The sequence below is a fragment of the Haemorhous mexicanus genome, chromosome 31 (genome assembly GCF_027477595.1).
Source record: "Haemorhous mexicanus isolate bHaeMex1 chromosome 31, bHaeMex1.pri, whole genome shotgun sequence".
Classification (NCBI taxonomy): domain Eukaryota; kingdom Metazoa; phylum Chordata; class Aves; order Passeriformes; family Fringillidae; genus Haemorhous; species Haemorhous mexicanus.
In genome coordinates, this window is record NC_082371.1 from 1,809,248 (window position 1) to 1,835,654 (window position 26,407).

Here is a 26,407-nt window from a genome sequence, read left to right on the forward strand (position 1 = left end):
ACGCGCCGGAGCCGCGCCGGGCGGGGCGCGCGCGTGACGCGGCCACGTGTCCTGGGGTCACGTGCGGCGCGCCCGTCTCCACCCCACCCCCGGGCCCGCTCTTCCTTCGGGTACCCCCAACAGTGGCGGCCGGGATGGGACCCCATCACCCCCCGGTGTCCCGGTACCCACCGCCCATAGACCCCTGTGTTCCGCTATCCATTACCCATCGCCTCCAGGTGTACCGGTATCCACCGCCCATCAACCCCGGGTTCCCCCACGGTTCCGGGTCCCTGCCCAGCCGAACCTGCCGGGACAGCGGCTACTGCTGCGTGTCCCGACCCCCGGTCGGGCTCCCTGCTCTTACCGGGCGGCCCCGGTGCCGTTCACCTGCTGCCCGCGCAGTCCCCCCGTCCCCCCAGGCGTTACCCCGGGGGTCGCGGGGGCCACTCCAGCAGCTGCCACCGAGCCGCACCGGCAGCCAGCCAGGGACTCGGGCACGACGAGCACTTGGGGAATTTCTCTTGTGTCTCCTGGAGCAGTTATTTATAGGAATCTCCAAATGCTTCCACTCCAGCTGCCCGGGGACTGCACACTGACCCCCGCTCGGGTCCTCCTCAGCATCCCGGGAGCAGGACATGCACTGTCCCTGCCCTGTCCCCCCCCGCTGCTCAGCAGACTGCTAAAAATACTCTTAACCCTCTGAACAGACTGAGAGTGACATGTGAATCCCACAGGTGAGCTCCCACCTCAGCCCAAACCTGGAGCTGTGGATTTGGGTTTTGGACACCCAGCATGAGTTTGTTATTTTCTTGAAGTCTAAGGTATGACTCAGACAATTTAATTCTCCTCCTGCCTCAGTGTGGGGCTGGGCACAGGGGTAGTGGGACAGGATCTGCCCCTGCTGCCTCGGGAAGCAGGTGAGGGGAGTTGGGTGGAGATGGCCCAGTGTCACCCTTCCCGAGGCTCCCCATGCTCACTCCAGGTCAAACCAGACATTTCCTTTCCCCTCTGCATGGTGACAGCGTGGCACAGCCTGATGGTGCCACAGCAGAGCACATCTGTCACCCACACCCCAGTGAGACTGTCCCCCTGCCATCAGCTGTGACACAGCCCCAACAACACCCAGGGAACAGCCCAAACCAAGGCCCAGCCTCCCTGCAGAGCTTGCAAGAGTCAAAAAGACACAGCCAGCCCTGGGGTGGGTGTAGGACAGCTGGATGTGGGCTCCTGACAACCCCTCTTCCAAGAGCCACCAGCAGCAGCCAGCGCTCCCCAGCTAAGGCTGAGAGGTTCCTTCAGGTAAGAGAACAGAACCCCAGAACCCCTTCCTGGCCAACACCTTGGGTGTCCCTACAGGACTGCAGTGATGGAGGAACCACCATCAGTCCCAGGGAAGCCCTGTCTGAGGGCCCCACTGTCCTTTCTCTGCCTCCCACCCCAAGAGCGGACCCAGGGCATGAAAAAAGGGCCAGTCTCTGGTTTTCTGCCCCACAACAGCATCTACTCAGGTCCAGCTGCAGCCCTGAGGGCCAACAGCAGCTCCTACTCAGTGTAGGCTTGGGAGGAATGGTGCAGGTGGATACAGCTGGAGCACAAAGCCCCTTTCATCCCTCTCCTTCCCTCCAAAGAGCACAGCAGAACAACCCCAGGATCAGCTGCTGTCAGGCCAAACCCAGACCAGGTGCTTTATTCACTTCATATTTATTTATTTTTCACAAAGACTGTACAAAATTCTTATAAAACTCTGGTGTGGGGATGGGCTATGACATTGATCCAAAAAATAATTCCCATGCAGTCCCACCAGTTCCATAACTTACAAGGAAACAGATAAGCTACAGAGAGCTGCGAGTCCTGGAGTATTTACACCGAGGAGGGCAGGAACAGGAGACAAAGCAACACAGGACCAGAGGTATTTACAGCACGGACACACAGGCCCCCCTCACCTCACGAGAACGGCAGCAGCGACAGCAGGTCAGGCCCGTGGTGCTCCTAGGCCGACAGAGAATCTGGGCTATTTACAGTATCTCACATATTAACAGCTTTACAAACGTGTCCAGGAAGTTCATCTCATGTTTATAAAAAAAAAAGCACCAAGTGTCTGAATAGAAATCACACAGGCCTCCACGGGGGCTAGAATCCGAGGGCTGGCTGGCACCTGTGGCGTCACCGGCTGATGTCCCGGCTCGAGTCCCACATTTTTGTGCTGGGCTCCATGCCCAGCATGTCAAAGAAGGGGTGCTTGAGGGCCTCAGCCAGGGTGACACGCTTGGAGGGCTCGTACTCCAGCATGCTCTCGATGAGGTCGAACAGGCGGTGATGGTCCTCGGCCTCCGAGGTCAGGTATCGCTGCCAGGTGGAGGGGGAAGGTGAGGCTCAGGGAGGCTACAGCCTGTGCTGGGATGTTCCCCAGGCTCAGGGAGGCTACAGCCTGAGCTGGGATGTTCTCCGGGCTCAGGGAGGCTACAGCCTGAGCTGGGATGTTCCCCAGGCTCAGGGAGGCTACAGCCTGTGCTGGGATGTTCCCCGGGCTCAGGGAGGCTACAGCCTGAGCTGGGATGTTCCCCGGGCTCAGGGAGGCTACAGCCTGAGCTGGGATGTTCCCCGGGCTCAGGGAGGCTACAGCCTGTGCTGGGATGTTCCCCAGGCTCAGGGAGGCTACAGCCTGAGCTGGGATGTTCCCCGAGCTCAGGGAGGCTACAGCCTGTGCTGGGATGTTCCCCAGGCTCAGGGAGGCTACAGCCTGTGCTGGGATGTTCCCCGGGCTCAGGGATGTTTCCTGGTTTGTTCACTCCATCACTCAGCCTGGAGCTGGGCTCTGCACTCCTCTATCCAGAAGTGACAGATTTTCACATACCCTCCCTTCCCCGGGCACTTCCTGAACTTTCCATGCTCTCCTTGTCCTGCACTTCAGATTAAACTCAGGCTGCTGCAGCTTCCTATTGCTGGGACAGCCAAGGCTCCCTTCAACCACCTTTCTGCTGGCCCAAACATGCCCAGAGGGAGAACTTGAGGAGGGGCCAAGCTGCCTTACCCGCAGTGGTTTGCAGTTCTCCCGAACGTAGCGTCCAGCTGAGGTGTTCTCATCCCAGTCCAGGCGGCCGTGGTAGAAATATTTCTGTTTCCTGTCAGAGTAACAGGTGGCAGCAGGTTACACCTGAGCACAACACACCCAGCAGCAGCAAGGTGTCAGCCCCAGTGGGACACAGCTGGTTGGCTCCAAAGTGGGATCTCCCCCAGGGAGAAGCACAGCCCGTGGAGCAGGAGGGCTGGCACACCTGCAGTGCCCAGCTGGCCTTGCTCACCTTGTCTTCCGGACCATTCGAGAAGGAATTGGCCCCAAAATCCTCTCCATCATGGCCAGGTGCTCCCGGTTGTCATGTGTCTGGGAGAGAGAAATGTAAAGGGAAGGCATGGAATAGATTCCAGTGGTTCTGCCTCCAGCCTTGGGTATTTCCCCACCCAGAACCCCTCCTGGCCAACACCTCGGGTGTCTCTACAGGACTGCAGTGATGGAGGGACCCCCACCAGTCTCAGGGAAGCAGCCAGCATCCTCTCACCAGTTGGGAAGTACCCACACAACACAGTTCTCACCTGGAAAAGGGTGAAACCCACATAATACTCAAAGATGATGCAGCCAATACTCCACACATCACAGGGCTGGCTCCAGCCAAGCTCTGAAAAACAATGTTGTTTAAATAAATGATCCAGTTACAACCCAAGAGTCCAAATCCCTCTTTCTTTAAAAATAAATAACTAATAAAAAATAAATAACATCCTATTCCAGCCAGGCTGCTGGTGCTCTGCTGGCAATATACTGCCCAGCTGGCAGCACTGCCAAACCACCAGCTGATGGTGGACCAGTAAGGTTGGAAAGGACCTTCAAGATCACCAACTCCAACCTGTGACCAATCCCCACCTTGTCACCAAGTCCAGGACACTGAGTGCCACATCGAGCCATTCCTTGGACACCTCCAGGAATGGGGACTCCAAACCTCCCTGGGCAGCCCCTTCCAATGCCTGACTGCCCTTTCCAGGAAGAAATTCCTCCTGATGTCCAACCATAGCACAACTTGAGGCCATTTCTTCTTGTACTGTCCCTTGCTCCCTGGGAGCAGAGCCCAACCCATCATGAGGAAGCTGTGGAGAGTGAGAGGGCCCCCCCTGAACCTCCTTTTCTCCAGGTGGAACAAACCCAGAATAATGACAGGGCTGTAACCATGGAATTCTCAGGAAACAGCACGGCAGAGCTGTTAAACCAAGCACTTCCCATCTCCCAGGGCAGACCCAGAAAGTTCCTGAATGACGTGGAAGCCCAACACGCCCCAGTCCAGTGGGGTACAAGGGGCACAGAGACCCAGGGGCACCTTACCCAGGATGACTTCAGGGGCCCGGTAGTGCCTGGTGGAGACGATGGTGCTGTGATGCTCATGGTCAAAGGTGGCACTGCCAAAGTCCACCACCCTGATGGCCGTGCTCTTCACGCTCCTCTCATCCCGTTTCTGCAGGGAGGACAATGGGATCCATCACCTGGCAGCTCCTCCAGCCCCTGCCTTACCCAGCTGAGGGCACCACAGGAGGGGAAAGCTTTGGCAGCCCCACAGCTCAGCCCCACACAAGCTCCCATCACCAGCCACGGCTCACTCAGCACTGCCTGGCAGATCATGCAAAGCCCTGAAGGACTGCACAGAGTCCACAACCCCTGGGGCTGTGTCTGAGCCCTCTGGCAAGGTCAGGGACACCAAGAGGAGAGCCAAGTGAGGCAGTGTGTTACCTTTTCCAGGTTGTAGGAGAGCTCGTAGTCAGAGTTCACAAAGAGGATGTTCTCTGGCTTGAGGTCAGTGTGGGTGAGTTTATTGTCGTGCAGAACTGAGGGAGCAAAGAGAGTCTGGGTGAGGGGAGAGAAGCAGAACAAGGCTGCACCCCCCCAAAAAGCCATCACTGGTGCAGTTTGCTCATACTGGCACCAGTTTAAGCCACATTTCAATCTGGGTATGAACAGCCAGGCAAAGCCCAGGCCATGATGCTTCAGAAGAAGCACAAGGATTTATTGTATCGATTGCCTGAAGGTGCAGGGGGGTGAATGCTCTGAGCTACTGCCAGCCCACAAGCATCAGAAAATGAAGAGGATTCATTCCCAGTGGGGCAGGAAGGCTCAGGCTCAGAACCACAACAAAAACTTGTTGCTCTGGGCCACCAGTTGCAGAAGTGCAACCTACTCAGCTCCCCAGGTCAGCCCAAAGCAGGGGGAGAGCAGCAGGGAACACTTACACTTCACAGCCTGGCACACCTGGAAGGCCATGTGCCGTACTTGGTGGATGGGGTAAGGCAGGTAGTTGTTATCCTTCAGGAAATCAAAGGTGCTGAGCCCCAGCAGCTCGAAGGAGATGCACATGTGGCCGTGGTAGTCAAACCAGTCAAACATCCTGACACAGAGACTGACAGAAACATTCCAGTTGGGAACAGCTCTGCAGGCACCACTCAGCTGTGTCACCCCTGCATCAGGCTCCTCCTTTCCCTGCTCAGTCTGTATCTCACAGCAAGCCAAGGGGCTTCCAAAACTATCTAGGATCATGTTCAAGCACCTCTTCCACCCCAGCCCTGAAACCAGCCCTTCCTGCTGAACACCAAGAGCACACTCACTTTGTGTTCTCAGGATCCTTCTCGTTGATTTTCTCCAGCACGTTGATTTCCAGTCGAGCAGCCTCTTTGTACTTCTCTACGTTTTTAATGATTTTCAGAGCAACACGTGCACCACCCCTGTGGGAGAAACAGGAAGAAAGCACAAGGTGAGCCCTGAGCAGGTAAGAGGGGCTGTGCCCTGTGAAAGGGACCTTCTGACCAGCCTCCCTTGCTCAAGCAGGTTATTGCTAAGGGATGTCCACCAAAGGTGTCCTTTTCCCTCCCTGCAAAACAGCCCTAAAGCTTCCCCCAGCACATGGGCAACACAAAGGGGGCGAGAGCCTGGAGCAGCAGAGGATATTGGAAACCAAGAGACTGATTTTCACCCCCAGGCTCCCACTGTTGCCAGCTGCGGTCTCCCCTTTCCCCACATACCTCCGGTGATCCATGCACTGCACCACTCTGCCGAAGGTCCCTTCCCCCAGGGTGCTGATAATCTCATCTGGGAGGGAGAGAAGGAGAGGGAAGGAGCTGAGAGAGGGAGCAGGACCTGGCTGCAGCGATACACAGGGCAGAGGAGAATGCATTGCAACACCTAACCTGCACACAGCTGGAGAGACCGGAGCAGCGGAAGGCTGACACCGGCTGCACAAGGCAGCTGCCCTAATTCCCTGCCACTTCAGTAACAATACACAATATAAACGTAGCTTTAACAAAAGGGGAAGGAAAAGGAGAGGGTTTCTCTTTAATAAACAATGAAAATAAAATGAAACAGAAAGATAAGACAGATCTGCGACTGCGATGGGAGCTTAACTAGAGAGCTAAATTATGTTACGATTTGGCTGTACATCTTTCTTGTAGCCAGTCGCCGACGCGATAGATCAGATGCCCCTCGTCGTCGTCCTCCACACTCTTGGCCCTTCTGCTGCTCTGTCGACTCCGCTGCTGGCCCAGGCAGACAGGGAATTCATCATTCACCAATCAGATTTTCAAACCAGCGCAGCAGCCAGCGTCACGCATTGGTTGGTTTGGAAATTCACATGGTTGTTTGAGGAGGGGTTGCAGGAGGAGATTCCCAGCCAATTCATACGGCACAGAGGAATATATAACGATAGGGATATTGCAAGGGAACATGTCAAGATACAACACACTAGCTCAGAAAAGAAAAAAACAGTTTGCTTTTCGTTGTAGCAAAAAAAAAAAAAAAAGGAAAAAAAAAGAAAAAGAAAAAAATAAGAAAAAAATAAGAAAAAAAAGAACCTACAAACAGCCCCAACCCAAACCAGAGTGACAGCAGAGCTGTCAGAGTGAGGGAGCTGAGGGGCATGGAAAGGGCTGGCTGCTCTCACTCCCACGGGGGCTCAGAGAGGAACAGCACCGGCCTTCGGGTCCTGGGGACTGCCTGAGCACGCCGAGGGCCAGAGGCCACGGGGAGGGGCTCCCCAGCCCCACAGCCGCCGCAGAGCAGGGGCAGCAGGAGGCAGGTGCTGGCTGGAAGGTCCTGCACGAGCCCAGGCTGCCCCCACAGGCACCCCTATCCCACTCCAATAACTGCCCACACAGCTTCCCCCAGCCCCGACACACAGGGAAAAGATGAACTCCAAGATTTCAGAAAAGCAGCTTTAGATACAATGATCCATCCAAAACGGAAAGTTCGCAGTGACTGCCTGGGGAAGACGGACACTTCTTCCTAGACCCTCCCCCAAAGAAGCTGATCCTGGAAGGACTAACTTCCAGAAGAGAAGCAGAACCCAACAGGGAACAGGGACAGCCCTGGGATGAGGCAGATAAGAGGTTTATGCTGGAGAAGAGAAAATTCCTGCCTTCCGTTCCTCAGCTAAGTATCCCCATACCTGGGAGCAACCAGCCAGCAGACTTGGGACCCAAATCCAGCCCCCAATCCCCTCCCTGGACACAGAGCCAGAACAGACCAGACAACACTGAGAGCTCCACACAGAGCAGAGAATGTGTCTGGGGTCTAACAGAAGTGGAAGGTGAACAGCAGAACAGACAAGAAGAGAAAGCCAGGGATGCTTCCGGGAAGAGCCTGGGATGGTTCTGCCTCCACCAGAGCTGAGTGCTGCAGAAGCTCTGCTCCTCCACAAAGCCCACATCAGCTGGGCCCACCCAGGAGGATCCTGCTCTGGAGCAGGGTCTAACCCTCAGAGCCAGAGCCCAAAACAGGGACCACAGGGGCAGTCACCTGTCACAGGCTCTCTGGGACTGGGACCAGCTGAGCACTGGCTGTTCAAGCCTTGCACAAATCCTGCCTGGCTGGGGCTCCTACACAGCGCTCCATAAGCATCACTGAACAGGAGGAGATGCAGCACCACCCTGGGGACCCGCCAGCCTCGCGGGGCACTCCTGTCCTCCCACCTGAGAGAGGGCCTGAGCCACCCGTGCCCAGCTGGCACCGGGCAGCGCCAGCCACGGCGCACATGGACGTGGGCAGCAACGCTCTGCACCAAAACTCCTCTAAAACACACACGCACACAGAGCTCAAGCCGACTCGGAGAGAGCGCTTAGAAAGTGAGTTTTCTACTTACCCAGCTCAGCACCTGGGAGAGAGAAAGGTTACAGGGCAGGCGCAGCACAGCAGGATACTCACCGATGAGGAGCGGCTAAAGGACCGGCTGCGGCGCCGCCTCCGCCTGTGCTTACGCCGGCTGCTTTTGCAGCTGCGGTAGCTGCCCTCGCGGTCCCGGGAGCGCCGGTACTCGTAGGAATGTCGGTACTCGGGCTCGTAGTAGGCATCGCCCCGCTCGCGGCTGTAGTCGTTGCGCCGGTAGCTGTCACAGTAACGCCGGTCGTAGGCCCTTCGGTCTGCAGAGTGGTCGTCGTAGCTGGGCACGGGGGTGTGGAGGGGGGGATGTGTTAGTCCCTCTCAGAGAGATCCAGCACACCTGAGATAGCTCTGCTACCCCAAATGGCAAAAATTTAGCAGGATGGCTTCTGAGGTAGTGTTGGAAATGGAGAAAGGTTTAATAAAAGGCAAGCTCTTACAGAGAAAAACCTCTTGCCCCTGGCTTGGTTTTTACTCTCAGAGGAACCCAGCACACCTGAGATAGCTCTGCTAACCCAAATGGCAAAAAATTAGCAGGATGGCTTCTGGAGTAGTGTTGGAAACAGAAAAAGGTTTATTAAAAGGCAAACTAAAAAAGCTCTTACAGGGAAAAAAACAAGCCAGGGCAAGAGGTTCCCCCTGGCTTGGTTTTTGCTCTCAGAGGAACCCAGCACACCTGAGATAGCCCAGCTACCCCAAATGGTATAAAAGTAGCAGGATGGCTTCTGAGGTAGTGTTGAAAATGGACAAAGGTTTAATAAAAGGCAAAATAAAAAAGCTCTTACAGGGAAAAGCCAAGCCAGGGCAAGAGGTTCTTGCTCTCAGAGGAACCCAGCACACCTGAGATAGCTCTGCTACCCCAAATGGCAAAAATTTAGCAGGACGGCTTCTGAGGTAGTGTTGGAAATGGAAAAAGGTTTAATAAAAGGCAAAATAAAAAAGCTCTTACAGAGAAAAACTGAGCCGGGGGAAAGAGGTCCTTGCTCCTGCTGAAACACCCCACAAAAGGGATTATTCCCTTTGTTCTCTTCTTTTTCTAGTGAATTACTGTCCAACAAATTACCTAGGCTGGACCTCTTGGCCTCTGTCCAACCGGGCAGCCCCAGGTCTGAGGTGACGTCCAAAAGGTCCTGTGAGGTATCTTTGTACCAAATTTAGGAGAGAAACATCTGGGCTTTTTGCCTTTTTAAGCAGACAAAGAATAATTTGGTCGCTCCATCAACAGGGAGCACGTTCCTGCACCGAGGAATGCTGAGGGGTTGGAGTGGACTTGAAGATCATCATCACCTCTCACTAGACCAGACTGCCTTGTCCAGTCTGGCCTTGAACACTGACAGGGTTGGGGCAGCCCCATCCAACCTGTGTGCCTGTGTCTCACCACCCTCACAGGGAAGATCTTCCTCATGTCTAGCCTAAATTCTCTCTCTTTCAATTTGTACCCATTCCTCCTTGTCCTATCACTACAGTTCCTCATGGAGGGTCCCTCTCCAGCTTCCTTTCAGGGCCCTTTTAATGCTGCAAGGTGCTGTGAGGTCTTCACACAACCTTCTCTTCTCCAGGCTAGAAATTCTCCCAGCCCCAATTCTCCCACAACCTTCTCTTCTCCAGGCTAGAAACTCTCCCAGCCCCAATTCTCCCACAACCTTCTCTTCCCCAGGCTACAAAACTCTCCCAGCCACAATTCTCTCAGCCTTTCTCCATAAAGGTTTTCCAGTCCTCTTAACAACTTCCCAGCCTACAATGGTCCAGTTCCAACAGTTCCATGTCCTTGTTATGTTGGGAACACCAAAACTTTTGCAGTGCTTTGAGGGGTGGGAGCCCAAGGCAAGAAGCCACAAACTGCCAACCCTTGGGATAACAAGGGGGACATGGGATCTGTGTCCCAGCCAGGTGAGGGACACTCGGAGCTGAGGACCCCAGATCTTCCTGTACTGAAACTGTGAAGGGATAAAAGCTCAGCGGGTCCTTTGTTCAGGACCCCTCCTTGAAGGCACCAGCTAGAGCTGTTACTTTGAAATTGCACCAAGATTAAACCATTTTTAAGGACTGAGATGTCTGAGACTCTGCTGTGAGAAACCAGGGCTGAGCCAGTAAGGAAACTGGTCTGACTGGGAGTGTGGGGTGTGTAGGGAGTCAAACAGAGCAAGCAGTGGGTCACTGAAGCCACTGCTGTGAAGGGGCCTCAGTCCCAGCTCAGTGGCTGCAGTGCTGCAGTGGCACTGCCAGAGGGGCTCCTGGGTGTCAGACAGGGAAGCTTCCCTAAGAGAGGAGTGAGGGGCTTTGGTGACAAGCACTGCCCAGGCTGTGACAGCTCAGAGCAGGCCCGGGTCATGTGGAACCTGGGTGAGCATGGATGACTAGGCCATGATTAAGGGACTGGAGCATCTCTCTTAATGAGCAGAGGCTGTGGGAGATGTGTCAGGTTAGTCTGGAGAAGACTGACAGGAAATCTCCTTATTGCACATCAGTACCTCCAAGGCAGGAGCCAGGACGGTGCCCAGTGACAGGAAGTTGTTCTCACAGAGGGTGGCAGAGCACTGGCACAGCTGCCCAGGGCGAGCATGGCACCTCCCTCTCTGGAGACATCCCACATCAACATCTCAAAGGCAGGTGCCAGGATGGTGCCAGACACTTTTCAGTGGTGGCCAGCAACAGGATGGGGAGCAAAACCATGAACTAACACACACCACATTCTACCTCAACACAAGGAAGAAGTTGTTCCCACAGAGGGTGGCAGAGCACTGGCACAGCTACCCAGGCCGAGCATGGCACCTCCTTTGCTGGAGCCATCCCAAACCCACCTGGACGTGTTCCTGTGCACTGCGTGACCCCAGAGGTCCCTCCCAAGCCAGCCCCCGTGTGACTCTGTGCAGGAGGGCAGGTGTGAGCCCCGCTCACCTCCGGGATCGGACGTGGTAGCTGTCCTCCCGCCGGTGCCGCCGGTCCCGCTCGCTGCTGCTGGACCGGGACCGCGTCCGCCGCCGCTTGTGCTTGCGGCTCCGGTAGCGCTCGTGGTAACTGCCGCGGCTGCTGCGCTCCGACGAGCGGTACCTTCGGGAGTGCGGCATCTGCGGGGACAGCGGGGACACTCAGGGACCTGCAGGGACAGCGGGGACACCCTGGGGACAGCGGGGACCCCATGGGGACAGCGGGGACCCTGTGGTAACTGCCGCGGCTGCTGCGCTCCGACGAGCGGTACCTTCGGGAGTGCGGCATCTGCGGGGACAGCGGGGACACTCAGGGACCTGCAGGGACAGCGGGGACACCCTGGGGACAGCGGGGACCCCATGGGGACAGCGGGGACCCCATGGGGACAGCGGGGACCCCACGGTAACTGCCGCGGCTGCTGCGCTCCGACGAGCGGTACCTTCGGGGGTGCGGCATCTGCGGGGACAGCGGGGACACTTAGGGACCTGCAGGGACAGCGGGGACACCCTGGGGACAGCGGGGACCCCATGGGGACAGCGGGGACCCCATGGGGACAGCGGGGACCCCACGGTAACTGCCGCGGATGCTGCGCTCCGACGAGCGGTACCTTCGGGAGTGCAGCATCTGCGGGGACAGCGGGGACACTCAGGGACCCATGGGGACAGCGGGGACACCCTGGGGACAGCAGGGACCCTGTGGTAACTGCTGCGGCTGCTACGCTCCGATGAGCAGCACCTTCGGGAGTGCAGCATCTGCGGGGACAGCGGGGGCACTCAAGGATCTGTGGGGACAGCGGGGACCCTGTGGGGACAGCGGGGACACCCTGGGGACAGCGGGGACCCCGTGGTAACTGCCGTGGCTGCTGCACTCCGATGAGCAGCACCTTCGGGAGTGAGGCATCTGCAGGGACAGTGGGGACACTCAGGGATCTGCGGGGACAGCGGGGACTGTCAGGCATCCGTGGAGACAGCAGGGACCCCCTGGGGACAGTGGGGACCCTGTGAGACACCCAGTGGGACAGTGAGGCACCCATGGGGTCAGCAGGGACCCTGTGAGGCACTTGTGGGGTCAGCAGGGACCCTGTGAGGATGGCAGGGACCCTGTGAGGCCCCCATGGGGACAGGAAGGACAGTGAGGCACCCGTGGGGACAGGAGGGCAGCATTAACAGCTGCATGGGACAGGAACCAAACGTGTGTGAGTGTGCCAGGGGATCTGAGAGAGAGGAGAGCAACCTCTGAGAGACCCCAGAGCCCCACAGGACAGGATGAGACCCCACCATGGTCATCTTGCCCTGTTCTCTTTCCCAGGTTTGTATCCCTTCTTCACACCCATCTCTACTGCCCACAGCTCCAGGAAAAGCTTTTGCACCTTTTCTCTTTAAGCTGCCCAGGAAGGAGGGAAGCAGCACCAAGGAAGGTGAGGGAAGGTGAAATGAAGCCCTGGATATCACCAGAGTCCCTGGGCAATGTGAGAAATGGATTTACAGAAAATCCTCCAAGCCTGACAGAAGTTTCAATAGGTGGCCTTGCAAATAAGACAAGATACTTTGGAGAAACAGATCTATGAAAGATGCATTGTAGTGGGACCCATGAGGGGTAATTTTAAATTATTTGCTTTAAGGTATTTACAGCATGGTGTGGCTAAAGCTGATAGGCCAAAAAATGATTATAATGCATTGTAATTAAGAACTAGTTCATTTCTGATTGTGAAGACATGAATTGTAACATCTGTATTTTCTCACTCTTCATATGAGACTAAGAATAGAATGAAAGTTTTTAAAATGCCTCTCAGTGCCCCATCTCTGGGTCAGAAAATGGCTGAATCCAGGAATGGATGCCCAGAGAGCAGCTCCTCAAGAGATGCCTCAGGTTTCCTGCCAGGTGACATCTGCACTGGAACACAAGGGTGGGGAAGGGTCTGGGGGTGTTTGGTCTGTTCAGCTGGGACTGAAGGGAGATCTCAGGGGGCTGCAGCTTCCCCAGGAGGGACAGCTCTGGATTCTGCTCTGTGTGACAGTGACAGCACCCCAGGGAATGGCTGGAGCTGTGTCAGTGAGGTTTAGGCAGGGTATCAGGAAAAGGCTTCTCCCCAGAGGGTGCTGGGCACTGCCCAGGCTCCCCAGGGAATGGGCACAGCCCCAGGGCTGCCAGAGCTCCAGGAGAGATTGGACAATGCTCCTAGGGATGCACAGGCTGGGACTGTTGGGGTGTCCTGGGGAAGGACATCAGGACTTGCTGACGCCTGTGGATCCCTCCCAGCTCAGGAGATTGGTGACACACATCCCTCTGTCCACGGAGAACCACCCAGGAGCAAACCCCCCCTTCCCAAAGGACACCTAGAGAGCCCTGCAGACCCTCAGCTCTGCCCCTCTGGGGGAACATGAGGGCCTAGAGCCAAGGGATCCAAAGGACACCTACAGAGCCCTGCAGACCCTCAGGGGGTCTCAGCTCAGCCCCTCTGGAGAGGATGAAGCCAAGGAGATCCCGAGGTGAGACAGCACAGCGAGTGCAGCCCCTCAGACCCCGCCAGGCCCTGCCCCACAGCTCTCAAACATTCCCCGCACGGATTTCAGTTCCAAGCACAATTCATGGAATCATGGAACGTTAACTGGGAGGGACCATCAAGCTCACTCAGTCCCACCCCCTGCCATGTGCAGGGCCACCTTCCACTAGCCCAGGTTGCTCCAACACTCGCCCAACCTGGCTTTAAACACCCCAGGGATGGGGCAGCCACAGCTTCTCTGGGCAATCTGGGCCAGGGCCACAGGAGAAGCCGGAGCTCCCGCGGCAATTTCCCCCATCCAAAATGCCCCCGGCTGCGTCCCCGTCCCCGCCCAGCGCTGACATCACCGCCAGGGCTCGGACAGGCCGAACCGGCCCCGACGGCGGGGTGATCGGGGGCACGGGCCCGGTACCGCCTGCCCGGGGTTACCCCCGAGCCCCGCGGGTTCCAGCCGCGGACTGAAGGGAGCGCGAAGGCGGCTCTGGCGGCCCGCCAAGCCCCGGCTCGGTGGAACGAGCACCGGGGCTGCGTTCCGCAGCGGGGCTGGAACCGGTTTGAGGACGGTGATGGCGGACGCGCCGGGCGGGGCCTCCGCCGTGCAGGGCCGGAAGCACCGGGGCACCGGGAGAGATGGGTGGAGGGCGGGGCGGCCTCGGCGGGGAGAGGCCCCGACCCGGTTCCCCCGGGCCATCCGGGCCCACCGCCCCCGCGGGGACACCCAGGCCGCCGATTCCTACCGCGGCCCCGCCGGGAACCGCAAACCGGGCCCGCCCCGCGCCGCCCTCACCGGCCGCGGCCTACCCACCCCGCCCCGGCCCGCGCCGCCCCGGCCCGCGCCGCGCCGGCACGCACCGTCCTCGCAGCCAGCCCGGTGCGCTTGTCCCACAGGAAATCCGTGATGGCGGCCGTGGGCCCCCGGGCCCCGCTCCAGCTCCTGCCGCCGCCGCCGCCGCCGATCCGGGTCCTGCCAGCCCGCGGGGCCGCGCACGCACGTACGCGCTCACGTACGCACGCACGTAGGCGCGCGGAGCTGCGTCACGCCAGGTGGGGCCGGTAGGCGGGGTTAGACGCGAGGGGCGGGACCGGTCCCGAACTGCTCCCTCTTTAAGCCACGCCCCCTTTTCGGACCCAGCGGCCCGGGCTGGGCGAGGCCGAGGGGCGGGGCGCGATCCTAGGAGGGGGCCGGGGCAGATCGCTCCGCCCACCTCGTACCCGAAGCCACACCTCTCCCTTCTGACGGCGGCGGGACGGCGCCGAGGGGCGGGGTCGAGATATGGGCGTGGCCTATGCTGATATCCCCACCCATCGCCTCCAGGAGCCTCGCCCCGTGCCCGCCCGCCGTCTTCCAAGCCACGCCCCCTCCTCGCCCCGCTGCCAGCGATGGGGCGGGGCTAGAAAGAAGGGGCGTGGTCCCTATCGGGTAGTCCCGCCCCTCTCTCCTTGAAGCCCCGCCCCTCTTCGGTTCCTCAGGCGGTACCGGGGCCGGACCGGGGGGCGCGTTCTCCTTCCCAAGGCCCCGCCCGCCAGCCCCGCCCCGCCCCGCCCCGCCCGCCGCGGGGTCCCGCCGCCGCCGCCGCTCCGGTGCCGCCTGGGCCTCGCCGCTCCCCGCACCGCCGCTCCGGTGCCACCGGCGCTTCCCGGCTGCCGGCGGCCGCCGCGCCCGCGCCGGAGCGTGCGCAACAGGCAGGTGCCGGCGGAGCTTCGTGAGCGCTCGGTGAGCGAGTGGCCGCGGGCGGCGAGCGAGCGCCCGCCCGCCCGGGGCCGGGCATGTGCGGCGGGGCGACGGGCAGGGCGCCCGAGCAAGGGCGTTTGAAGGAAACGTGAGGCGAGGCGGCGGCGGCGGGATGGAGGCGGCGCCGCGGCGAAGCCCCGAGCCGCGGGAGAAGCCGCCGGTGCTGGACGGGGAGGCAGCGGGGGCGCCCGCGGGGGCGTCGGGCGCGGCCCCGGCCTCGCCGGCGGCGACGGAGCAGATCGTGGCGGAGGGCGAGGCGGCGGCGGCGGGCACGTTCGTGCAGCGGCAGCTCGGGGCGATGCTGCAGCCCGCCGTGAACAAGTTCTCGCTGCGCATGTTCGGCAGCCACCGGGCCGTGGAGATCGAGCGGCAACGGGTGAAGTCGGCGGGTGCCTGGATTATCCATCCCTACAGCGACTTCAGGTGGGACCGGCGCCCCGCGACCCCAGCCCCGGCACCGGCACCGACCCCCATCCCGGCGCCGGTTCCCGCTCCGGCTCCGGTGCCCGCCGCCGCTGTCCGTGGTGCTGAGCGCGGCCCCGCCGCCCGCTACCGTAAGGGCAACAAGTGCCGGTAGCCAGGGCTCCGCACCGGCCCGGGGAGGCGGCTGCCGACCGCCGGAGCCCGGGGCCGCGCTGCCCCAGCCCCTTTCCGTCTGGGATTATCCCGCCCGCACGGACGGCTCTGTCCTGCCCAGCACCGGCGGGCTCCCGGGGCTCCCGGTGCCGAGGGCAGCCCGGCTCCACCGAGCCGCGGAGATCCACTGACCCGGCCCCGGGCTTGCGGAGGCGGAGGCGGGGGTTGCTGGGCTTTGCCTGCCCTTAGAGCTCCTCCCGCCTTTCTCGATGCTGTTTTTAATTCCATCAGGAGCCTTCATCCCCCTGGGACGCGGCTCCCCGCGGCTGGAGCGGGGCCGGTCACCCAGCGAGGAGCCGGGCCCGGCTCTCGGTGTCACCGGGATCACAGCGGGAGCTCGGGGATGGATGATGTGGGAGGAACTGGGTGTCACGGGGATGTTGAGTCATATAGGGTGGGCTTTCTCCACGGGGAATGGAGCTGCCAGGCAGTCATCTCCCGCAGCAAGCTGTGACATGGATGATGTCCCCAGCCTGGAGAATGGAGCCAGCACCCTCTGTGGGTCCCTGGCACCTGTAGCCATCTCCCCTCCCCACCGGGCCCCTGCCACTCACCGGGTCCCTTGCACAACCCCAGCATGACACCCAGCTCTGAGAGCCCTTTTCCCAGGGAAAGCACCTTAAAGTTTGTGAACCCTGAGCTCGGCAGGAGCAGTTTGTGCAAGCAACACCGTGAAGGGAGCTGGCAGGTAGACAGACAGAGGGATTACTCCGGTGTTTATCACATTAGGGAGATACATAAAGGCCATGGAGATCAGGGCCCCGAGTGTTCATTGTGACACTCAGTGAAGGACAAGGCCTGTCCTAAAGAGCTTAAGCCTAAATCTGAAGCGAGAGCTCCAGGCAGGCTTGGGCAGCTGCAGGGACAGGCAGCTTCCCTGGTCAGCTTCTCAGGGCACAGCATGGAGGTGCAGGAGGCAATTCCTCAGCTGGGTCAGGCCCCTCCTGCCTCATTTCCTTCCCTGGCCCAACAAATCTTGGCCACTGGCAGGAAGGTGTTAATTTGGGAGAGGATCCTGACCCTGGAGTGGGTTCCTGGCCCTGGGATGGTTTCTGGATCTGACCTTGGGGTGGCTCCATGAGGAGAGATTGCCTCTCCCTCCTCCCCTCAGGTTCTGGTTCTCTCTCTGAAGGAACCTCTCACAGCACTGCGACCTCCTTTCCCTTTCCCTTTCCCTTTCCCTTTCCCTTTCCCTTTCCCTTTCCCTTTCCCTTTCCCTTTCCCTTTCCCTTTCCATTTCCCTTTCCCTTTCCCTTTCCCTTTCCCTTTCCCTTTCCCTTTCCCTTTCCCTTTCCCTTTCCCTTCCCTTCCCCAGCTGCAGAGATCCCAGTATCCGTGTCCCACCATGGAAATCCCCACAGGCTTCTGCCACCTGTAAAAGCTGGTTTGGATTCACTGTGCGCTGAGAGCTGCCCTGAAATCACCTTTGGAGATTTGAGCCTACACCCACGGCCAGGGCTGGGACTAACAGGGGATGCCTGGGGACACCTAAAGCTGGGCTTGCATTCCCAAGGGCCCATGAAGGCTCTGATGGGGGATCCCAGGAGTCACAAGGCTGGTGGAGAAAGTCCTGACGTGTCTGTGCAAAGAATGAAAACACCCCGGTGGCATTTGCATGTGAGCAGGGCTGCTGGGTGTCCTGACATATCCAGCTGCTGCCGGCATCTCTTGGCTTTCCCTCCCTTCCAAAGCCTCTGAGCCTGCCCACTCTCAGCTAAAGGAGGTGGATGAGGAGTGCCCTCATCCTGCCCAGTGCATGCTGGCACCTCCTGTAGGGCTGGACCCTCCTCCCACCTTCCCCTGGTACCAGCATTGTCTGTCCTTTCTTGGCTGCTGCCTGGCTCACCACAGCCTCCTCCCTGATCCTTTTCTGCTGCCCCAGGAGCTCGGCTCTCCGTTTGCATAACCAGCAAAGCTTATCCCAAATCCTGCTAAGCCAACTCGGGCGGTGGCAGGGAGACAGTGGATGACAAGGAACCTCAAAGGAGCAAAGCCCACACCCTCTCTGAGATCTCCATGGGGCACGTGGCAGCTTTGGGGTGGGGGCATAGGTGTGCATGCACTGCCCTGCAGTAGAGAGAGAGACGGCCAAGCTCCTACACCCCCCATTCCAACACGGGGTGACTTTTGCACCCCACTTCTGCTCACATCTGTCCCAAGCAAGCAGCAGGGTGTTAGTCATGTGTGTGGGCAGGCACGTGTGTGTGTCTGCTCAGCACCTGCCTCTCTGCACTGTCAGACCCTAACTTTGATCCTGGGTTTATTGTCTAACTGTGTCCTGCCTGTCCCACTCCGGCCCCTGCATTCCCACCCTGCAGGTTTTACTGGGACCTCATCATGCTGCTCCTGATGGTGGGGAATTTGATCATCCTGCCCGTGGGCATCACCTTCTTCAAGGATGAGAACACACCTCCCTGGATCGTTTTCAACGTGCTTTCAGACACTTTCTTCTTGGCTGACCTGGTGCTGAACTTCCGGACAGGCATTGTGGTGGAGGACAACACAGAGATCATCCTCGACCCTCACACCATCAAAATGAAGTACTTGAAGAGCTGGTTCCTGGTCGACTTCATCTCCTCCATCCCTGTTGACTACATTTTCCTCATTGTTGACCTGGAGACCCAGGTGGATTCGGATGTCTACAAGACAGCGCGGGCCCTGCGCATCGTGCGCTTCACCAAGATCCTCAGCCTGCTGCGCCTGCTGCGCCTCTCGCGCCTCATCCGCTACATCCACCAGTGGGAGGAGGTGAGAACGCCCTGGGGGTCTCCTGCTCAGGGTCCCAGGCCAGGCTGGGGGTCCCCAGATGGAGGGCAGAGGGCTCCAAGGGCTGTTCTAGGAGGAGAGTTTCTCTGCAGCTCTGCTCCTGCATGTTCTCCAGATCTTCCACATGACGTATGACCTGGCCAGCGCCGTGGTGAGGATCTTCAACCTCATCGGGATGATGCTGCTGCTGTGCCACTGGGATGGCTGCCTCCAGTTCCTGGTGCCCATGCTGCAGGACTTTCCTGAGGACTGCTGGGTCTCCAAGAACCACATGGTGGTGAGTGCCCAGACTGGGGTGATTCCAGCTGGAATCTGCGCTGGTGGGGAGAGGATTTGGTTCCCTGTCTCCCACCCCAAGGCTGGAGCTGCTGGGAGACGTGCTGGTGAGCATTGTCTCTGTGGTTGCAGCAGTGAGATAGGACAGAGGGAACCTCTGCATCACCTTCCCATCTCAGCCCACCTTGCTGGAGTCAGGGAATCCCTCAGGGAGGGAACAGGATGCTGGGACTCATGCCTCCTCCCCAGAGCGGGGCTGGTGCATTTTAGGGCTTCACAGTCCTCTTCCTGGAGGAGAACTCATCCCTTTGCCCGTGGAGGAACCTTCTTCTCACGGAGTCTCTGCACTCCCCAGCTCAGGGAGGTGGGACCGGGGGGTTCAGGTGCACAGCACCTTCCACCAAACCCTTCAGCAGCACTGTCCCTTGTGTGCAGAACGACTCGTGGGGCAAGCAGTACTCGCACGCCCTGTTCAAGGCCATGAGCCACATGCTGTGCATCGGCTACGGGCAGCAGGCGCCCGAGGGCATGACCGACGTGTGGCTCACCATGCTCAGCATGATCGTGGGGGCCACCTGCTATGCCATGTTCATCGGCCACGCCACCGCCCTCATCCAGTCCCTGGACTCGTCCCGGCGCCAGTACCAGGAGAAGGTCAGCAGGGTGGTGGAGGGAGGGCCTGGGTACTGGGGAAAGAGTCCTGGCACAACTCCAGAACCAGCTCAGCACAGCTGCCGTGCCCTACTGATTCCAGAGGCTGGGATCTTTGTCCTTGCCACTCTCCCTCGGGTTGTTGCAGGTGGAGCTCGGGCTGCCCATTGAGAGTGGGACCATATTGGTGTCCATACTGGGGGTGACTTCTGCACAGTGTGGCCCCCTCCTACCCTCTGCCCTGGTCCACCTGCATCCTGAGTGCACAGCTGTCCCGTCCTTTTCCCCCTTTGGGTCAGGGCACTGGAGCAGGGGTGTCTGTATCTACATCACTGAGGAGAATGGACACATCATCCAGCCCTGCAGGTGGTGCCATCTCAGCCCTGTGTGACTCCCCTTGTCCCCACAGTACAAGCAAGTGGAGCAGTACATGTCATTCCACAAGCTGCCTGGGGACACGCGCCAGCGCATCCACGAGTACTACGAGCACCGCTACCAGGGCAAGATGTTTGATGAGGAGAACATCCTGGGGGAGCTCAGTGAGCCACTCAAAGAGGTGAGGGCAGCACTCCCCTGGAGGGCAGAGGCTGGTGCTGGCAGGGGCCAGGCTCGGTGATGTCCCCACTTATTGAAACAGGATGACCCCTGTGTGGGTAGAAATGATGAGAAGGACTCTCTAATATCAGAAGGTTAATTATTATATTATATCATACCATGTCACATCTAAACTGAATTTTCCAAGTACTCAACTTGGTACACAACTGCTCAACATCTCGTGACTGTCATCCAACAGTCCCCACACACACACACACACACACTTGGCCCTGATAGGCCAAGGAAACAAAACACCATCACTTTGGGTAAAAAATTTTCACATTGCGTTTCACTTTGGCACAACACAGGCACAGCAAATGATAAGAATTGCTTTTCCTTTCTCTGAGGTTCAGAGAATGTGAAACCCAGAAATATTCTTGACAAGAATTGTGCCTTGCTTTTCTCTGTGAAGAGAAATGTGGCTACACCCACTGAGCTGCTCCTCACCCCACAGGAAATCATCAACTTCAACTGCCGCAACCTGGTGGCCAACATGCCCCTGTTTGCCAACGCTGACCCCAACTTTGTGACAGCCATGCTGACCAAGCTGCGCTTCGAGGTCTTCCAGCCTGGGGACTTCATCATCCGTGAGGGCACCGTGGGCAAAAAGATGTACTTCATCCAGCACGGCGTGGTCAGCATCCTCACCAAGGGCAACAAGGAGACAAAGCTGTCTGATGGCTCCTACTTTGGGGGTGAGGCTGGGCTGGGGGAGCTGGTGGATAGAGTAGGGGCCAAAAGCTTCCCGGGAGCAGAAGCTGGGGCATCCCTCATGTTTCTGCCTGCCCTTCTCCTCTTGCCCAGTGCCAAAATCTTGGCATCCAAAGTGCCAAGGTCTTCATGCCAGTTCTGTCTGGCTGGGGCAGACGTAGCATCCACTGCTGGCCAGGGAGGAGAGGAGGTTAGAGCAGAACACCTGAGCCAGTTTATAGGATACAGGCACAGCTCTGGGAGGGAAACAGGCCAGGCCATCACAGCAGCTACCCCTGGGGGTGTCTCCATGGCCTGGAGAGGGAGGAAAATGCTGTCTAGCCAAGGAGACGGGCTGTGGGGTCTGTCCCTGCCTCTGATCCATGCTGTGTGCAGGGTTTTGGGGTGCTGGGCAGTCCTGTTCCTGCTCCCAGGGCTGGCAGGGGGCTGGATGGCTGTGTCACCCTGAGGCCAGCCCCGTGTCCCTGCAGAGATCTGCCTCCTGACGCGGGGCAGGCGCACGGCCAGCGTGAGGGCCGACACCTACTGCCGCCTGTACTCCCTGTCCGTGGACAACTTCAACGAGGTGCTGGAGGAGTACCCCATGATGAGGAGAGCCTTCGAGACCGTGGCCATGGACCGCCTGGACCGCATAGGTGAGGAGGAGGGACCCCCTGGGCTGAGCACAGCCACCTCTGCAGCCACCCCCAGGGCCCACGGGCCCACAGACCCACTGGTGGTGGAGTCACGGAACTGGGATGAATGCCCCAACCTCGTGGGTGCCCAGCAATGGGGATGATGGGGAGCATGGGGAAGGAGCCTGCCCTCTCTCTCACCCCCAGCAAGATCCAGGTAGTGCCATAGGACAGGCTTCCCTGGGAAAATGTAACTTGCAGTGTTTGGCAGTGACCAGCTGCTTGTCCTCACCCTTCCTTGCCTGTGGAGGACAAGCAGGACCCCAGACCTCAGTTCCTTTGGAGTCAGGACTCTCCAGTTTTGTCCCTGCTGCTTCCACTGCTCTAATCTAGACCCTTCCCAGGGTCTTGCTTCCCCTGGAAGGCTGGTGAGGTTTGATCGTCCCTTCCCTACTGCCACCCTGCCCTCCTCACTGTCCCCAAGAGCCCACTCTCCCAGGGTCGGTGACACTCCTGCCTCCCCTCCAGGAAAGAAGAACTCCATCCTGCTCCGCAAGCGAGCCGAGCACAGCTCGGGGCCCCTGAACACTGAGATGATCCAGCAGATCGTGAAGCACGACCAGGACATGGCCCACAACATCCAGGACCTGCAGCAGATGGCGATGGGCCGGGAGCTGAGCGGCAAGCCGGTGATTTGGGAGCCGCTGGTGCACGCACCCCTGCAAACAGCCGCCGCCACCACCAACGTGGCCATCGCGCTGACCCACCAGCACAGCCTGCAGGCTCACATCTTCCTGCCGCCCTCCTCCATCTCCAGCCCGCTCTCTCCCGAAGCCACCCTGCTCACCAAGCCCGTGCGCCGCTCCCAGCCCAGCCTGGGGGGCTCCCGGCCCTCCTCCGTGAGCTCGCCCTCCGGGGCTCAGTCCCACCTGCAGACCCCGGCCGCCGGTTCGCCTTCCTCGCCCATGGTCCAGTCCCAGGCGCCGCTGGAGAGCGGGGGCCAGAGACCCAGCTCGGGGGCGCAGCCCCTGCCCCGCACGGCGCAGAGGGGGGAGATGCCAGCGGGGCCCAAGCAGCCCCCGGCCGGCCCCCAGCCCCAGCTCTCCCGGTCCCGCGGCACCTCGGTCTCCACCTCGCTGCTGCAGCAAGCGGCGGGTGCTGCGTCCCCCAGCTCCGAGCAGGCGCTGCCGCCGGGGAGAACGCTCCACTACAGCCTGTCCCGAGCCACCGGCTCCCACATCTCGCTCCTGATGCAGCCCCAGCAGCTGGTGAAGCACAGGAGCATCCAGGGGCTGCCGGTGGGGCGGCTCACCCAGGATGTCCGGCTCCTTTCGGCCTCCCAGCCCTCCCTTCCCAACAAAGTGGCCCAGCAAGCCGACGGGAGCTCTTTGAAGCAGGGCAGGAAATCTGCAGGGAACCTGGCCCGCAGGTCCTCGCCCTCGGTAGCCGGACTCCTGGCCAAGCCGTGCGCGGGGATGCCGGGCCAGCCCGCACACTCGCAGCCGATGCCTTCGGGATCGCTGGCTCAGCCCGGCCGCTCCGCCGCGGGAGCGTCCGCGCCGCAGTCCCCGGGCTCCGCGTCCCGGCAGGCAGCCGGTCCCTCCCGCAAGGGCTCCGTGGCCTTCAGCCCCGAGGTGGAAACGGCGAAGCCCAAACTCCCATCCAACATGTGAGCCCTGGAGGCGGCCACGCGGGCAGGAGGGAGCCGGGCATCCCGGCGGCAGAGGAGGCAGGAGAAGCAGAACGCCAGCCCCGCCGTGTCGGAGGGAAAATGAGGTGAGAGGCACCAGCCGGGGCCGTGGAGGGGCTGTTCCAGGCACGGGGACACGGCAGGGATGGGCATGGGGCCAGCTGGATGAGGAGGGGTCTCTGCTGACTGCCCCAAGGGGGTCACCCTACCCGGGCTCACCCCTCCTTGCTCAACACCATCTGTGAGTTCTGCCCTCCTGCCGGAGGCATAGGACAGGTCAGAGCCCTTGCCCAAACTCTGGCCTCTCTGGGGAGCTCAGCTCCCCGTAACTGCCCCTCGGGGGCTGGGCCCCTCACGCTCTGTGCCGCGTGTCCCACAGCCTGTCCTCGGAGCCAGGCTGACGCTGGCAGCTCCTCCAGCCTGTCCTCTGTCACAGCAGGGGCTGCCCGATGCCCACCTCGATGCCCAGACTGCTCTGCCCAGCCCCTCTGCCTTTAGGGTGAGGAGGCAGAGGCACCCCCTGGGTCCTCTGCCCAGGTGGAGGGAGGAGGCTGGAGCCCATGGCAGGGTCATGGGGGTCCAGGATCAGCACTCCCCCTTCCCAGAGTGTCAGGACCACCTGGGGGTCCTGGGCAGGGCTCCCCTGGTGTGACGAGTGCCAAGGGGCCACGCTGGGGGCAGAGGAGCAGCCCCCCAGTCCCTCTCCCCTGCTTGTGGGACCGTTTTGCCTCAGAGGTGCTGAGTGCCAGTGAGGATGGGATGTGCTGCTGGGCAATGCTCTGCCCCACACCCGGGCACTGTGGCTGCCCCTCCACGTGCCCTCATGGGGGCAGCCTGGGGGGGATTCTGCTGCCTGCAGCTCCAGGAGGATGCTCAGAGGGTCAGTCCGAGGGGAACCCTCTCTGGCCTCAGGAAGATGCTCAGAGGGTCAGTCCAAGGGGATCCCTCTCTGGCCCCGGGATGATGTCCACAAGATCATCTGGGATGACCCTTCTGTGGCTCCAGGAGGATGCTCAGAGGGTCACCTGCAGGGCCCCCACTGCCTGTGGCCCCGGGAGGATGCTCAACCCGGGCTCTGCTCCCCTGCCCTGCGCTGCAGTCCCATTTCCAGGTCGCCTGGAGATGCCAGTCACCGGTGCCACAGGAGCAAAAGGCTGTCACAAAGAGATGCCAATCCCGGGCAGCGCCTGGGTGACGTGTGGGGCTGTGGGGTCACCCCTCGTCCAACGGGAGCCCGGGGTCCCCACAGATGCCCCTCCCCTCCCCTCCAGAGACAGTAGTGTGCAATGTGTGTGCGAGTCGTGGCTCTGCCAAGCAGCCGAGCTCTGCTTCCAGTGTCGCTTTGGGCCAACCGTGTTCAGTCCTGGTTAGAGTAGTGTCCCCTCCGTCCCCACCGCGCTGCGCCAGCTGCTTCCCACTCCCGGAGTCAGGAACCATGGCTTGTCTTCGTGCTCTGGGGCTGAGCGGGGCCCGCCGGAGCCCCAGCGCAGCGGGCGAGGTCTCGTTGCCCTCGGTACTTCCCCACACCCTGGTGTTTTGGGGCGTCGGGAGCGGTCCGGAGCGCGGGGCTGCTCTGGGAGCACCAGCCCACCAGGAATCCCGGCAGTGCCTGCCACAGGGGATGTCCTGCACTGCCTTTTTTTTCCATGGATTTCAACCGCCCTCTCCTGCTCACCCCCACGTCCCGCTCCATCCCCGCGGTCCGTCGGGCGGGGAGCTGCAGCGGAGCCGCGTTGTCCCGAGTCCCCGGGCTGTGTTCACACTGCGTGATGTAGATGTCTTAGCGGTCATCCCAGCGCCCCGCAGAGCGTGCGGGCCGGCTCGGACAGCGCCGAGCTCCCTCCCCACTGCACAGCCCCGTGTCGGGAGCCGGAGCCACCCTGCGCTCCTGGCACCGCCGCCGTGGCACCTCGTGGCCCGGTGCCCACCCCGGGGGAGGCTGGAGGGGCTGGGGGTGCCGGCCGTGCGCGGGCGCAAGTTTAGCCACCAAAGACCATGATCCTCCACTCTTGCACTCACGGCAGTTCGATGTACAGAGCTTGTAGTTTTCATATCGCAGAGAATTTAAGAGCGTTTTTTTATTTTTTGGTCGTTGTACATAATGGATTTAAATAATAAAGAGAGATTCGGAGCTGGTCTGGGGGAAACTCCTTCTGCACCTCCTGCGACCCCACAGCACCGTGCCCAGGGATGGGGCAGGACAGGGGGATGCTGCAGCACCCCAGCTCCAATCCTGGCCTTCTGCAGAGCCGGGAGCAGTTGGAAAACCCTTGGGAGCCACCGAGGGGCCTCTCCCAGGCCCCACAGCCCTGGGTGGCACCGCAGGAGCCCAAAGGCAACAGGTCCCCTCCCACCCACCCCGGTCCCTTTTGGCCCTGGGCAGATTAATGTTTAATCTTTGGTTATTTTCCCCTTCCATCTCCGTTCCCTTTATTGCGGGGGGGAGGGGCGGGTTTGATACCGCCTGATTGCAGAGCAGCACTCGAGGCATTAACGCGATTAAATGAAGGTCACACAGCGCAAGGTGGGCCGGGGCACCCGAGCCACGGGCACTGCGGCACCTGGAGCGGGTCTCGGGGCACAGCCGTGCTCGGGCTGCGCCTTCGACACCTGCCACAGCCCCCAGGCAGGACACGGTGGTGGCAGGACACGGTGGTGGCAGGACTCAGGTGCCCTGCCCGGTCTCCCCACCGCAGCCCCGCGTTACTGGGCCAGCCCCTGCCCGCAGCCCTGCCTTACCGGGCCAGCCCCTGCCCGCAGCCCTGCCTTACCGGGGCAGCCCCTGCCCGCAGCCCCCGTTACCAGGCCAGCCCCGGCCCGCAGGACGGTGCTGGCCGCCCCCCCGCTCCCCGCAGTAATTAGGCTCCGTGACACACGAAGAGCTCAATGCTGATTAACGGTTTCTCTCTAATTTGATTATTTCAGATTACACGGCAGCCAGCCTGAATGAGGGGGGCGCAGGGCAAAAAGAGAATTTTTTGGCAATGAATTCCAGCATATTTCCTATTCCAGCACTCTCCCATCCAGTTTGCGTCCATCGGCAGGGCTGGCGGCTCTGGCGGCCGAGGCACAGGGACCACCGGGTCACGGCAGAGCCCCGCTGCCCGCACGGGGCTGAGGGCAAAGCCCCGGGACACGGGGG

The 26,407-nt window shown here is 60.3% G+C and overlaps 2 protein-coding genes and 1 long non-coding RNA gene across 5 annotated transcripts; 2 read left to right on the plus strand and 1 right to left on the minus strand.

The window, feature by feature from the left end:
• The first annotated feature begins 6 nt into the window (after positions 1-6).
• LOC132340086 (uncharacterized) lies at positions 7-2,077 on the plus strand. The gene is made up of 2 exons (XR_009489811.1): positions 7-1,281; positions 1,611-2,077. It is a non-coding gene; the product is annotated as an uncharacterized LOC132340086 (long non-coding RNA).
• On the minus strand, positions 1,668-14,588 carry CLK2 (CDC like kinase 2). 3 transcript variants are annotated; one of them, XM_059870863.1, is made up of 13 exons: positions 14,448-14,588; positions 11,063-11,232; positions 8,210-8,444; positions 6,450-6,543; positions 6,037-6,103; positions 5,623-5,739; positions 5,251-5,417; positions 4,754-4,848; positions 4,352-4,481; positions 3,574-3,656; positions 3,285-3,364; positions 3,014-3,104; positions 1,668-2,328 (listed from the first exon to the last, which is right to left on the minus strand). In XM_059870863.1, exons 2-13 carry the CDS (start codon positions 11,230-11,232, stop codon positions 2,146-2,148), a joined length of 1,512 nt encoding a protein of 503 aa, XP_059726846.1. In that variant the 5' UTR covers positions 14,448-14,588; the 3' UTR covers positions 1,668-2,145. The 3 variants fall into 3 exon arrangements, with proteins under 3 accessions (XP_059726846.1, XP_059726845.1, XP_059726847.1); XM_059870862.1 differs by having other exon boundaries at positions 6,450-6,546; XM_059870864.1 differs by lacking the exons at positions 6,450-6,543; positions 11,063-11,232; positions 14,448-14,588 and having other exon boundaries at positions 8,210-8,340.
• An 851-nt stretch (positions 14,589-15,439) lies between these two features.
• Positions 15,440-25,396, plus strand: HCN3 (hyperpolarization activated cyclic nucleotide gated potassium channel 3). Its single transcript, XM_059870861.1, has 8 exons — positions 15,440-15,750; positions 18,282-18,711; positions 18,845-19,006; positions 19,441-19,659; positions 20,066-20,212; positions 20,705-20,945; positions 21,432-21,596; positions 22,104-25,396. Exons 1-8 carry the CDS (start codon positions 15,440-15,442, stop codon positions 23,246-23,248), a joined length of 2,820 nt encoding a protein of 939 aa, XP_059726844.1. The 3' UTR covers positions 23,249-25,396.
• The last annotated feature ends 1,011 nt before the right edge of the window (positions 25,397-26,407 follow it).

What these genes read in the sequence shown, in the direction of transcription:
- HCN3 (XM_059870861.1), top strand. Translation starts at nt 15,440, where the DNA reads ATGGAGGCGGCGCCGCGGCGAAGCCCCGAGCCGCGGGAGAAGCCGCCG. An exon ending in GGCGCCAGTACCAGGAGAAG is followed by an intron (nt 19,660 to 20,065) that starts GTCAGCAGGGTG and finishes TTGTCCCCACAG; the next exon opens with TACAAGCAAGTGGAGCAGTA. An exon ending in TGATGGCTCCTACTTTGGGG is followed by an intron (nt 20,946 to 21,431) that starts GTGAGGCTGGGC and finishes GTGTCCCTGCAG; the next exon opens with AGATCTGCCTCCTGACGCGG.
- CLK2 (XM_059870862.1), bottom strand. Translation starts at nt 11,232, where the DNA reads ATGCCGCACTCCCGAAGGTACCGCTCGTCGGAGCGCAGCAGCCGCGGC. An exon ending in TACCACGTCCGATCCCGGAG is followed by an intron (nt 8,445 to 11,062) that starts GTGAGCGGGGCT and finishes CCCCGTGCCCAG; the next exon opens with CTACGACGACCACTCTGCAG. An exon ending in AGAACTGCAAACCACTGCGG is followed by an intron (nt 2,329 to 3,013) that starts GTAAGGCAGCTT and finishes TCCACCTGGCAG; the next exon opens with CGATACCTGACCTCGGAGGC.